We start from the raw sequence: 12,910 nt of genomic DNA, 5'->3' as shown, positions 1-12,910 counted from the left end.
GCTTGGTATTAATAGTCTTAGTTTAGGTTGTCTGATCAGAGGTCTGAATTCATTTTTGGGGTCTGGTCAGGAGTTTCATGCCCCTACTGTCCCACCTTTTATTTTCTATTTATGTGGATAACACCATGTGTACTATGATAGCAGTGTTTTTTTTTTTTTCCGATCTAGTGTGGACTCAAAAGACTGAAGGAGCCTGGCAAGAGGGAGTACAGTCTGCTTCACCAGTGTGCACCCATATCTCTTCTTCTAAGCCTCCAAAAAAAGGAAATAAAGAAATGTAAAGTAACACTTACCATTGCTATTTTTGCTGTCCATCTAGATAGAATAAGCTGGGCATTGGAGAAGGGGAGCCGTAGGCAGCTCAGGGAAGCCCCAACTAGAATTTTTGGGTGGACCTTGAAGCCTTATTTACATGTTCCATGCATGGTCCGTATATATAGACGATGGGCAGCGGAACAGAGTTTGGAGCTTTGGAGTTTAAATCTTTGCACTACTTCAGTGACACAGCGATGCGGCTGGGTCAGTACAGTACCACAATGATTTGACTCATCAGTAGTCAAAGTTAGTAGTCAGTAGTCAATGTCAGAAGTCAGTAGTAATATGGACACTGTATGTATAGTATGTGGTGATGTGTCAGTGTAATGATTTACCATTTTGCAAAGCTGCACATTAGGCGTGCAGACACGCTGCATTCACATTTTGCGTGTGCCGGACGGAACAAGGGTGTGGAATACCTGTATCGGACTCTCCCCCTGCCTGGGCAGCATCTGTAATTAGATGCTGGGGGTGGGGGAACTGTACAGATATGCGCCGGAACATGGAACGTGTGAATGTAGCCTAACAGTGATGCCACAGAGGATGCATGTGGCAGGAATACAGGCTGAGCACTAGGGGGGTGGTAACATTCAGGGGGTGGGACAAACAGCAAGGCTTGGCTGAGTGGGCTGGACAAGGAGGAGAGGAGAGTGTAAAGTGGGCGAGAGTAACAGAGCTTATACAGGAAGTGAGGAGAGACCAGCTGATAATCAGAACGGGCAATGTGGGGGTTCGAGAGTGGCGATTCTGGGCTCCAACTGTTACTATACAAAAGGTGTACACGATCCCTTGTTTATTTGGTGATTTTTTTTTTGAACAGACCCCAGAGTTCCTGTTCATGAATTATACTTTATTTATTATACTATATGTTCCTTGTTCATTTGAATGAGACTGGCTTGCAGTATCCCTTCTGCATCCCATGGACAAGAGTTTTTGGAGGAAAAAAACCCAGCTATGATATATTATTACTTACTATTACTTACAATTTCTTATTATCATATTATTAAATGCTATTACTTACTTATTCTCCTTTGCCTTTGTCTCTAGGAGTTCAGTGCCTGGCAAGTTACCCATTATGAGAAACCACTTACCAAGACGTGCCCTGGTGATATTTCTCCTGACATTGACCTTTTACTTCTGGTATTTATACAGAAGACTCATAATGAATTTCCTCATAAGTAAAAATAGTAAGAAACAATCAAAGAACTTCACTTCAGATACAGTAATATGGACTGCTCATCCCAGCGCACGTCTAGGAAACAAGATGGGAGAATATGCAGTGTTATACGCTCTGGCGAAACTTAACGGTCATCGAGCCTATATTTTACCCCAGATGCAAAATGAACTTGGGAAGATCTTTAAGATCTCATTGCCTGTTCTTCCCCAAGAAGTCGCTGATTCAATTCAATGGAGGGAATACAATATCCAGGATTGGATGTCTCCAGAATATTTAAACATCTCCGGACAATATGTGAAACTTTTTGGTACTCCATGTTCGTGGACCTTCTACCATCACATAAGAGAAGAGATTCTAAGGGAATTCACCTTCCATGATAAAATTAAAGATGAGGCAAATTCCCACTTGAAACAACTGAAAGGGACCAAGGTTAATGTGACTTACGTTGGAGTTCATGTTCGTAGAGGAGATTATGTAGAGGTCATGCCTAAAAAAAGAAAAGGGGTAGTAGCGGACAAAAATTACCTGCAACAAGCCATGGACTATTTTAGACGAAAGTATGCCAACCCTCTCTTTGTGGTGACCAGTAATGGGATGGACTGGTGTAGGAAAAACATTGATAACACACTAGGGGATGTCTACTTTGTTGGAAATGGCATAGAAAGTTCTCCTGCTCAGGATTTGGCCCTCCTGGCTCATTGTAACCACACCATCATGACCATTGGAACGTTTGGGTACTGGGCTGCATACTTGGTTGGAGGTGAAACAATCTACCTTACAAACTTCACTTTGCCAGATTCTACTTATCTTAAAATTTTTAAGTACGAGGCCGCTTTTCTTCCAGAATGGATCGGGATTGCTGCAGATCTTTCTCCACTTTTAGATGTGAAATAAAGCAAGTTTGCAATTTACATTAATTTTTTTTTTTAGTTATCATGGAAAACACAGCACTTCCTGTTTTCTGACAGGAAACAGTCAGAAAACAGGAAGTCCTGTGTATCCCAGGCCATCTGAGCGCTCACAGAGAGAAGGCAGTCATGTGATTGATGGACATATTAAGCTGTGACTCTCTGTACTGGCCGGAATTTCTGTGTTTAGTCTGTTTTTTTTCTCCACCAGCACAAGTCAGAAATAATAATAATAATGAATGTATATTGCAAACTTTGAAAGTTATAACGACAGGTACACTTGAAATGTTTTCATCACATTTTAAATTAGAAGGAGCCATGGACTATTCCTTTTTGTGGCTATGTGTTGCCCGGAAAGACTTCTTAGAGACCATGGTCACATGCACTGCACTCTTTATTTATATATTTCTATACATAGGCCTTTTATTATTGAGCTACTGAGACTGCAAATTGTTTGTACTGAATCTACCACTTAACGTGTTATTATTGTTTGATTTATTGAGTACTTGTGTGGGAATAGAGCCATGAATGAACAAATGGATGAATAAATGGATGGTCACCCATAGGCCACCTTCACACAACTGTATATTTCTAGCTGTATACTGTTTGTAATTATGCACAGTATAGCAACTATTGATTTCCAGGGGTCAAAGCACATGGTCCATATTTTTTTTTAGAAAGTCCTATCAGCTTAAAAATAGGACATGAACTTATGCAGTCCATATTTGCGGAACTGACTTGCCCATAGACGTCAATGGGTTGTGACATCATTCCAAGCATTCCATTTAGACCCCTTGTAAATAATAATGACTTTTTTCAGATGCCACAGTGCCCCCTTATTACAGCAGTGATACATGTACTCACCCTTACCCCAGATGTGTGGAATTTCACAAATACCCCCTAATGAACTAATACCAAAGGTTCACAAAACCCCATGGTTTTGAATATGTTCAATAAGAATGTTAACGGATTCAGGGGCTGGGGTTTATCACGCACACACAAAACATATAGATAGATAGTAAAAAGGTGTCATGGCACTCAAAGAAAAAACTCTTGAAAGCTGGGTGCCAGCTTGCACGCCCGTGAGTCTTCAGGCAAATTGATATGAAGTCCACAAAAGCAGCAGCCCTCCAAAGGTTGCAAAAATGGTGAAAAGGTTTATTCACAACCCATGTGAAAAACAGCGACGTTTCTGACCACAACTGTGATCTTTTTTCAAGCCTAATGAACCCGTGTGCCCCCTAGGGGTATATATATGTAACACAATAGAGCTATTAGTATAATCAGCTGTGCTAACCAGTGACATCACACTACAAACAATTCCAAACATGTGATAAGGGGGAGTAATCCCATGAACAGTAGTGATACGCATGTGTTTGTGATACAATGTGAATACATTAATCAATCGGTGTCACATAGAAAAATACATTACAGTTCAATAAAAGAACGAGGATGGATCGCTCACCTCATGCAGGGGAGACATACAGCTGATGCATTGACACCGATGGCGCGGCATGTAGGACTATGGAACCCAAGCTCCGGTGGAACGCAACTACATGCATGTACGTGAGGGCTGAGCATGCGCAAAGGACTCATACAAGCAAGTGTATGAGCTCAGACTAGTCAATGGGAGCGCCCACCAAAATAGAAACATATGCATAGAGATCTGAACAAAGTAACAGTTAAATAAGGACTGTGAACTCACTAAGAAGTTACTGCATTACATAAAACAATAACACATAAATCTGATCACACTGAATGAACATATAGAAACGCAGAGTATGAAAACTGTCCTATCATCAAGTGGACCAACCCATTAGCATGAGAGACTAGAGAAAACAGAGTTAAGTTCATAAGCCTCATAATAATCCCAGATTAGATTGCCTATCTGGCCGCACACCCATGGGGTGGTAAAGCCGCACGGTGTGAAAACCGGACCAGCACTCGCACAGTGTCCATGGGGGCCACTAGTTAGGGATTGACAACTATAAAATGCTTAGTGAAACCGGAAACATATAGATCTCTATTCATAATGTAATAGGATTGTTATGATGAGTAGAAAGCCAGATGAAAATTCTTGAGCGATGACAGCCATACTTCCTGTCGCCGAAGAAGATTCGTCCTTTGTTTCCACTGAATGCTTAAATAGAAATCTACAATATCTCAAGGAATGGCCTTGTTATTGGAAAAATGATGCTTTAAAAAAAAAAAAATCCTGGATAATTCCCTTTAACCCTTTAAGGACATGGCCCATTTTCGTTTTTACGTTTTCGGTTTTTCCTCCTTGTGTTTAAAAGGTCATAGCACTTGCATTTTTCCACCTAGAAACCCACATGAGCCCTTATTTTTTGCATCACTAATTGTACTTTGCAATGACAGGCTGAATTTTTGCATAAAGTACACTGCGAAACCAGAAAAAAATTCAAAGTGTGGTGAAATTGAAAAAAAAAAACGCATTTCTTTTATTTGGGGGAAATGTGTTTTTACGCCATTCACCCTGGGGTAAAACTGACTTGTTATGCATGTTCCTCAAGTCGTTACGATTAAAACGATATATAACATGTATAACTTATATTGTATCTGATGGCCTGTAAAAAATTCAAACCGTTGTTAACCAATATACGTTCCTTAAAATCGCTCCATTCCCAGGCTTATAGCGCTTTTATCCTTTGGTCTATGGGGCTGTGCGAGGTGTCATTTTTTGCGCCATGATGTGATCTTTCTATCGGTACCTTGATTGCGCATATACGACTTTTTGATCGCTTTATATTACATTTTTTCTGGATTTGATGCGACCAAAAATGCGCAATTTTGCACTTTGGGATTTTTTTGCGCTGACGCCGTTTACCGTACGAGATCAGGAATGTGATTAATTAATAGTTCGGGCGATTACGCACGCGGCGATAGCAAACATGTTTATTTATTTATTTGTTTACTTTTATTTAAAACCTGGGAAAAGGGGGGTGATTCAGACTTTTATTAGGGGAGGGGGCTTTTTACTATTAACAACACTTTGTTTTTTTTTTTTTTACACATATACTAGAAGCCCCCCTAGGGGACTTCTAGTATATACACTGTGATCTCTCATTGAGATCTCTGCAGCATAGATATGCTGCAGAGATCCATGAGATCGGCACTCGTTTGCTTTCGGCTGCTGCAGCCGAAAACGAACGAGTGCCGAGCCGAGGACGGCGCCATCTTGGACGCGTCCCCGGCCGGCATCAGTAACGGAGATCGCTCCTCCGGGACAAGGTCCCGGAGGAGCGATCTCCCCCACTAGACCCCAGGGAAACGTTGCCTCCGGTAATCGGAGGCAGCTGTCAACTTTGACAGCTGTCTCCGATTAGCTAATTAGCGGGCACGGCGATCAGACCGTGCCCGCTAATAGCAGAGGTCCCGGGCTACCGTGGTAGCTACGCCACTGCAAGCAGCTTCGGGGACACAGCAAGGTGGCATGGGGGGCCCAGCCGGGCCCCCCTGGCTGGCGGGCCGGGTCGCAACTGCGACCGTTGCGACCCCTGTAGCTACGCCACTGCTGTCAATCAGTATCATGGATCACTCCCCAGCTCAGTGCACAGTAGCATGGTTCACTCCCCAGCTCAGTGCACAGTATCATGGCTCACTCCCCAGCTCAGTGCACAGTATCATGGCTCACTCCCCAGCTCAGTGCACAGTAGCATGGCTCACTCCCCAGCTCAGTGCACAGTAGCATGGCTCGCTCCCCAGCTCAGTGCACAGTAGCATGGCTCACTCCCCAGCTCAGTGCACAGTATCATGGCTCACTCCCCAGCTCAGTGCACAGTAGCATAGTTCACTCCCCAGCTCAGTGCACAGTAGCATGGTTCACTCCCCAGCTCAGTGCACAGTAGCATGGCTCACTCCCCAGCTCAGTGCACAGTAGCATGGCTCACTCCCCAGCTCGGTGCACAGTAGCATGGCTCACTCCCCAGCTCGGTGCACAGTAGCATGGCTCACTCCCCAGCTCGGTGCACAGTAGCATGGCTCACTCCCCAGCTCAGTGCACAGTATCATGGATCACTCCCCAGCTCAGTGCACAGTAGTAGGCTCACTCCCCAGCTCAGTGCACAGTAGCATGGCTCGCTCCCCAGCTCAGTGCACAGTAGCATGGCTCACTCCCCAGCTCAGTGCACAGTAGCATGGTTCACTCCCCAGCTCAGTGCACAGTAGCATGGCTCACTCCCCAGCTCAGTGCACAGTAGCATGGTTCACTCCCCAGCTCAGTGCACAGTAGCATGGATCACTCCCCAGCTCAGTGCACAGTAGCATGGCTCACTCCCCAGCTCAGTGCACAGTAGTATGGGTCACTCCCCAGCTCAGTGCACAGTAGCATGGCTCACTCCCCAGCTCAGGGCACAGTAGCATGGCTCACTCCCCAGCTCAGTGCACAGTAGTATGGGTCACTCCCTGGCTCAGTACACAGTAGCATGGCTCACTCCCCGGCTCAGTGCACAGTAGCATGGCTCACTCCCCAGCTCAGTGCACAGTATCATGGCTCACTCCCCAGCTCAGTGCACAGTAGTAGTGTCACTCCCCAGCTCGGTGCACAGTAGCATGGTTCACTCCCCAGCTCAGTGCACAGTAGTACTGTCACTCCCCAGCTCGGTGCACAGTAGCATGGTTCACTCCCCAGCTCAGTGCACAGTATCATGGATCACTCCCCAGCTCAGTGCACAGTATCATGGCTCACTCCCCAGCTCAGTGCACAGTATCATGGATCACTCCCCAGCTCGGTGCACAGTAGCATGGTTCACTCCCCAGCTCAGTGCACAGTAGTAGTGTCACTCCCCAGCTCGGTGCACAGTAGCATGGTTCACTCCCCAGCTCAGTGCACAGTAGCATGGCTCACTCCCCAGCTCAGTGCACAGTATCATGGCTCACTCCCCAGCTCGGTGCACAGTATCATGGCTCACTCCCCAGCTCAGTGCACAGTATCATGGATCACTCCCCAGCTCAGTGCACAGTAGCATGGCTCACTCCCCAGCTCAGTGCACAGTAGCATGGATCACTCCCCAGCTCAGTGCACAGTAGCATGGCTCACTCCCCAGCTCAGTGCACAGTAGCATGGCTCACTCCCCAGCTCAGTGCACAGTAGCATGGATCACTCCCCAGCTCAGTGCACAGTAGCATGGTTCACTCCCCAGCTCAGTGCACAGTAGCATGGCTCACTCCCCAGCTCAGTGCACAGTAGCATGGCTCACTCCCCAGCTCAGTGCACAGTAGTATGGGTCACTCCCCAGCTCAGTGCACAGTAGCATGGCTCACTCCCCAGCTCAGTGCACAGTATCATGGATCACTCCCCAGCTCAGTGCACAGTAGCATGGCTCACTCCCCAGCTCGGTGCACAGTATCATGGCTCACTCCCCAGCTCAGTGCACAGTATCATGGCTCACTCCCCAGCTCAGTGCACAGTAGCATGGCTCACTCCCCAGCTCAGTGCACAGTAGCATGGCTCACTCCCCAGCTCGGTGCACAGTATCATGGATCACTCCCCAGCTCAGTGCACAGTATCATGGATGACTCCCCAGCTCAGTGCAAAGTCCAGCTGATCACAGGAAATAAGCTCCATAGAATATAATAGAGCCCGTCTTGGTGTCTCCCATAATCAGTTGCACTGTAAGGGCTGTATTACACGGCCTGATCACTAATGTAAGGGAGCGCTGATCTGCTAGATTGGCGCTCACTTACTGAGCCCATATACCGCTCGATAACCTGGCAGCAAGGGCTGTGTATATGTGTGTATATATAAAAATAAAGAAATCTGCAGCACTTCGTTGTCATAAGGAAAGTGAAAAAAATGCTTTATTCCATTCCAAAGTGACAGCTACGTTTCAGCTCTCTCACAGAGCCATTTTCAAGCTGATTGAGTGAGCTGAAATGTAGCTGTCACTTTGGAATGGAATAAAGCAATTTTTTCACTTTCCTTATGACAACGAAGTGCTGAAGATTTCTTTATTTTTATGGATCTGAGACCTTTGATACAGGTTGACTCTACCTGCACCAACTTCATTATCCACATTGGAGTGCTGTTCTTTTTTACATTATGTATATATGTGTGTGTGTATATTTACTAGGGCAGCCCTTGCCCTAGTAAAATAATAAACCTTAGCACACCTGTCCACGCTTCCGGTGTTCTCGCTTCTGTCCGCAGCCGCCACTGGAGCTTCTGAGCTTACCTCTGAAGTAACAGACCGCTGAGACAATCATTGGCCAAGACGGGACCATTCTGGCCAGTGATTGGCTGAGCGGACTGTCACTTCAGAGACCGGCTCAGAAGTTCCAGCGGCAGCAACTGCTGGGAGCGGGCAGAAGATAGAAGAACACTGGGGAACGTGAAGAGGTGTGCATAAGTTTTTTGTTTTGCACATTCATCATCCGGCTGATAGTTTTATTTATTCCAGCCTAAAAATCATTGTCTGCAGGGTGTACATCACTATGTGTAATAGCGGTGCGCACCTGATGGCTGATGATTTTTAAGTTGGAATAATCATCAGATGATCGTTGGTGATAATCTGCCAAATCAGCCTGATTTGGCAGATTATCGCTCTGTGTAATAGGGCCCTAAACTGAGCCAGGGGGTCTCAGACCCTGACAGATCTTAGATTTTGACATGTTTATTTAACATTAGAAAGAAGGGAATCCCACAGCATCCGATGCAAAATAAAGTGTGTTTAATCACACATCAGGGTACAAAAGTGCAACGTTTCGGCCAATCCTGGCCTTTGTCAAGCATAAACATGGTGTGCAAACAGGGGGTATATATATGAGCAAACAAGAAAAGAATCAACCCACGGGGAGGTACACGGGAGGGAGGGGGGAGGAGGACGTGAAAACAAGGGAGGAGGGTAAAAAGAAAAAAAAGGAAAAACCTGGGGTGGCACAGTTCATAAACGTTAACTATACACAACACATTTAGATGATCAACACATTCTGTATATCCGGATAGGTGTGTGATCCTATGTAGTGAAAATTGTGACACCTGCGGGCCGAGAATATGTACATAATATATGTATACAAATTAAATGTATTACCGGGTCTTGGATGTGGCCGGTACGACGGGAGACTCTGCACGAGAGAGCGCTGACAACTTCCGGACGCCAGAATCAGCTGATCCGTGTTGCCGCGTGCGTGCGTGGTCACGTGACCGGCGGGGTGACGTGGACCAATAAGGTTAAGGGAAGGCGGAACTGAGTCCCGGTTGCTATGATGCTTGAGAAACATAAACAACGGGCTGTCAAAGCGGCCCGGTGTTCATATCGGAGAGCAGTGGGGGCACCGTGTGTCAGTCTGGGGGGCTTACAAGGCAGAAAAATAGATTGAAAGGTAGAAAAAGCATATGAATCTATAACTGCATCACAGAAGGTGTTTCTGGATTTTCAGTTTTGTGTATCTGTGACCTTCGGTTACAACTTCTCTGTATAGCTAGATTTCTACATGGATTTTTATTCACGAGTTTTTAAATTCTTCCCTCTTCTCTGTTCTAGGGGTGGGGATTGGTACAGTGGTCGTCTCTGACAGTGAGACTTTAGCTATGTGAATTTCGAGATATATGTGCCAAGTGACACACTAACCTCATTGTGTTCTTCTTTTTGTTTCAGTTGCTGAGACTGGTCCTGTATGTGGCCGGATATGAGAGAGACTTCGGTTGCTATGCCGTACACATGGGATATCCGGAGTTGATGTCTGGGCCTCCCTTCCTACTCCTCCTCTTGCTTTCTTTCTTTGTACTTTATATCTTTTGCCTCTTCTGAATAAACTATTGAGCATCACATTTTGAGTCTATTATGTATTTTTATGGATTCGTAGTGTTATGGTGACCTAGTACCTTGGCCAGGAATGTTTAATATTACCCTTTTATTTCATACACCTATATAGATCTGGGTTGACCTCTGCTGCGGTGGTGGGGGTGGTTGTGTCCCTGGCTTGGGGGTTGCACGGTGGGCTGTGTAACCGACGCGGGCCGCCGTGTGCCCATACGGGCCGGGGCACCCCTCAACCACTATACACTGTTCTTGATGGTATGGTGTGGATTTACTGAGCCTTATTGTCCATCCTGAGTTTATACTTACCCTTACTTGAGAGTCCACACACTCTGTGGGGCTGTGCACAGGTTTATTATAGGACAATGGCTCTCGGTTTGTTCTCCCACCTCTCATCTAAATAGTTAACACTCGGATCTCTGGCAACTATGGTGTGTTGATGTATACCTATGTTTTTTATTTTTATATACTGGCCAATACAGGCCATACTCCATTTGGCCAACCTTCTTTGATGTAGCCCCAAAGCGCTACAGTAGTTAGCGCAGACCTGCAATGTCGGGTCACTTCTCACATGGTCACCTAACCTCCACTTAGTCCATTTTTATTACCACCTCCGGCTTTGATGTATGTCACCTTGTGACCCTTTATTATGCCCCAAAGCACTGACACTTACAGTGCAGACCTGCAATGTCGGGTCAGGTTTCCTGGGTTTATTTATTTATTTATTTATTTTTGTTAGACTTGTAATTATGGGACCACCTTCTGTGATGCAGTTATAGATTCATATGCTTTTTCTACCTTTCAATCTATTTTTCTGCCTTGTAAGCCCCCCAGACTGACACACGGTGCCCCCACTGCTCTCCGATATGAACACCGGGCCGCTTTGACAGCCCGTTGTTTATGTTTCTCAAGCATCATAGCAACCGGGACTCAGTTCCGCCTTCCCTTAACCTTATTGGTCCACGTCACCCCGCCGGTCACGTGACCACGCACGCACGCGGCAACACGGATCAGCTGATTCTGGCGTCCGGAAGTTGTCAGCGCTCTCTCGTGCAGAGTCTCCCGTCGTACCGGCCACATCCAAGACCCGGTAATACATTTAATTTGTATACATATATTATGTACATATTCTCGGCCCGCAGGTGTCACAATTTTCACTACATAGGATCACACACCTATCCGGATATACAGAATGTGTTGATCATCTAAATGTGTTGTGTATAGTTAACGTTTATGAACTGTGCCACCCCAGGTTTTTCCTTTTTTTTCTTTTTACCCTCCTCCCTTGTTTTCACGTCCTCCTCCCCCCTCCCTCCCGTGTACCTCCCCGTGGGTTGATTCTTTTCTTGTTTGCTCATATATATACCCCCTGTTTGCACACCATGTTTATGCTTGACAAAGGCCAGGATTGGCCGAAACGTTGCACTTTTGTACCCTGATGTGTGATTAAACACACTTTATTTTGCATCGGATGCTGTGGGATTCCCTTCTTTCTACAGTTCAGTGCTCACACCAAGGATTGTGAGCCGTCCTGCGTGCATCCTACCTCTATTTTCTGATCAACAATTTGGAGTATCTCCAAGGTGCTGTTGGAACTTTCAGCTGTTTTGGTATGTTTATTTAACATGTCAAAAAAATTATTTAAATTACAGTAAAACTTTAACCCCCAAAACTGCTGATGAGATGAGAGATGAGCGAACCGGGTTCGGGTTCGAGTCCATCCGAACCCGAACTTTCGGCATTTGATTAGCTGGGGCTGCTGAACTTGGATAAAGCTCTAAGGTTGTCTGGAAAACATGGATACAGCCAATGACTATATCCATGATTTCCACATAGCCTTAGGGCTTTATCCAACTTCAGCAGCCACCGCTAATCAAACGCCAAAAGTTTGGGTTCGGATGGACTCGAGTATGCTCGAGGTTCGCTCATCTCTAATCTACAGTCATACATACAGGTTATATACATGTACACACACATGTGCACTTTACATACCATACATCATATACACACAGACATACAGTATACATTACATACAGTCACACTTTACACAGATGTGCACACTTATGCACATTACAGATTTACATCCATACTGACAGACACACACACACACTTCTGTATTCACCTTTGTATGCAGGGAAGCTTCATGTGGTGTAGTCCTCAGCTTCTCTTCTCCTCACAGCCGCTCTGGGCCCCTCCCCCTCCTCCTCTTCTGTCCCGACATTAGGAGAGGAGAAGACAGGAACTGCAGGTAGTGAGGGGGCGGGGCCCAGGGGCAGCGAGGAGGGGGCCTCTGATTCTAATCTGTGCCAGGCCACTTACAACTGTACCACTAATACTGCCCTGATGTCGGCCCTGTATCTATCTATCTGTCGGTGGTAGTGCTAGATAGTGAGCAGCACTCAGGAAACTGTTAAGCATGGGTGCCAGCGACGTGCAGCTTGGAACCACAGTTGCAAAGCGATATAGGTAAGTAGAATCACCGCAGCACTTTAGTTCTCACATAAGCAAGCGATGTTTCAGTCCTACATTAGGTCCTTTCTCAAGCCATTCAATACATGTGCACACTCTGAGATTATATGTGTTCAAGATCTCAATCAATGAGTAGTCAAACGTGATTATCAATAAAGTGTAAAACATCAGAAATATGAGTGAAAAAACAAGTGTATCATATCAGACCCAAATGGGATATAGCACTACATAATAATAAACAAGGGGAGTAAAATATGTTGCAA

General features: G+C 45.6%; 1 protein-coding gene across 8 annotated transcripts in view; it reads left to right on the top strand.

The window, feature by feature from the left end:
• Positions 1–10,120, top strand: part of LOC138770065 (galactoside alpha-(1,2)-fucosyltransferase 2-like) — a 38,985-nt gene extending 28,865 nt beyond the window's left edge. For 4 of the 8 annotated variants that reach the window (XM_069948973.1, XM_069948976.1, XM_069948971.1 and 1 more), the window contains exon 4: positions 1,363–2,966. In XM_069948973.1, coding sequence (XP_069805074.1) covers positions 1,363–2,386 — 1,024 coding nt within the window. In that variant the 3' untranslated portion in view covers positions 2,387–2,966. Of the gene's footprint in view, positions 1–168; positions 278–1,362; positions 2,967–10,016 lie in introns of those variants that run through there. The other 4 variants (XM_069948969.1, XM_069948968.1, XM_069948975.1 and 1 more) reach the window with 2 other exon arrangements.
• Positions 10,121–12,910: the final 2,790 nt, after the last annotated feature.

Source organism: Dendropsophus ebraccatus, chromosome 12, assembly GCF_027789765.1.
Source record: "Dendropsophus ebraccatus isolate aDenEbr1 chromosome 12, aDenEbr1.pat, whole genome shotgun sequence".
In the NCBI taxonomy this organism is placed as follows: domain Eukaryota; kingdom Metazoa; phylum Chordata; class Amphibia; order Anura; family Hylidae; genus Dendropsophus; species Dendropsophus ebraccatus.
This window is presented reverse-complemented; position numbering and strand designations above follow the sequence as displayed.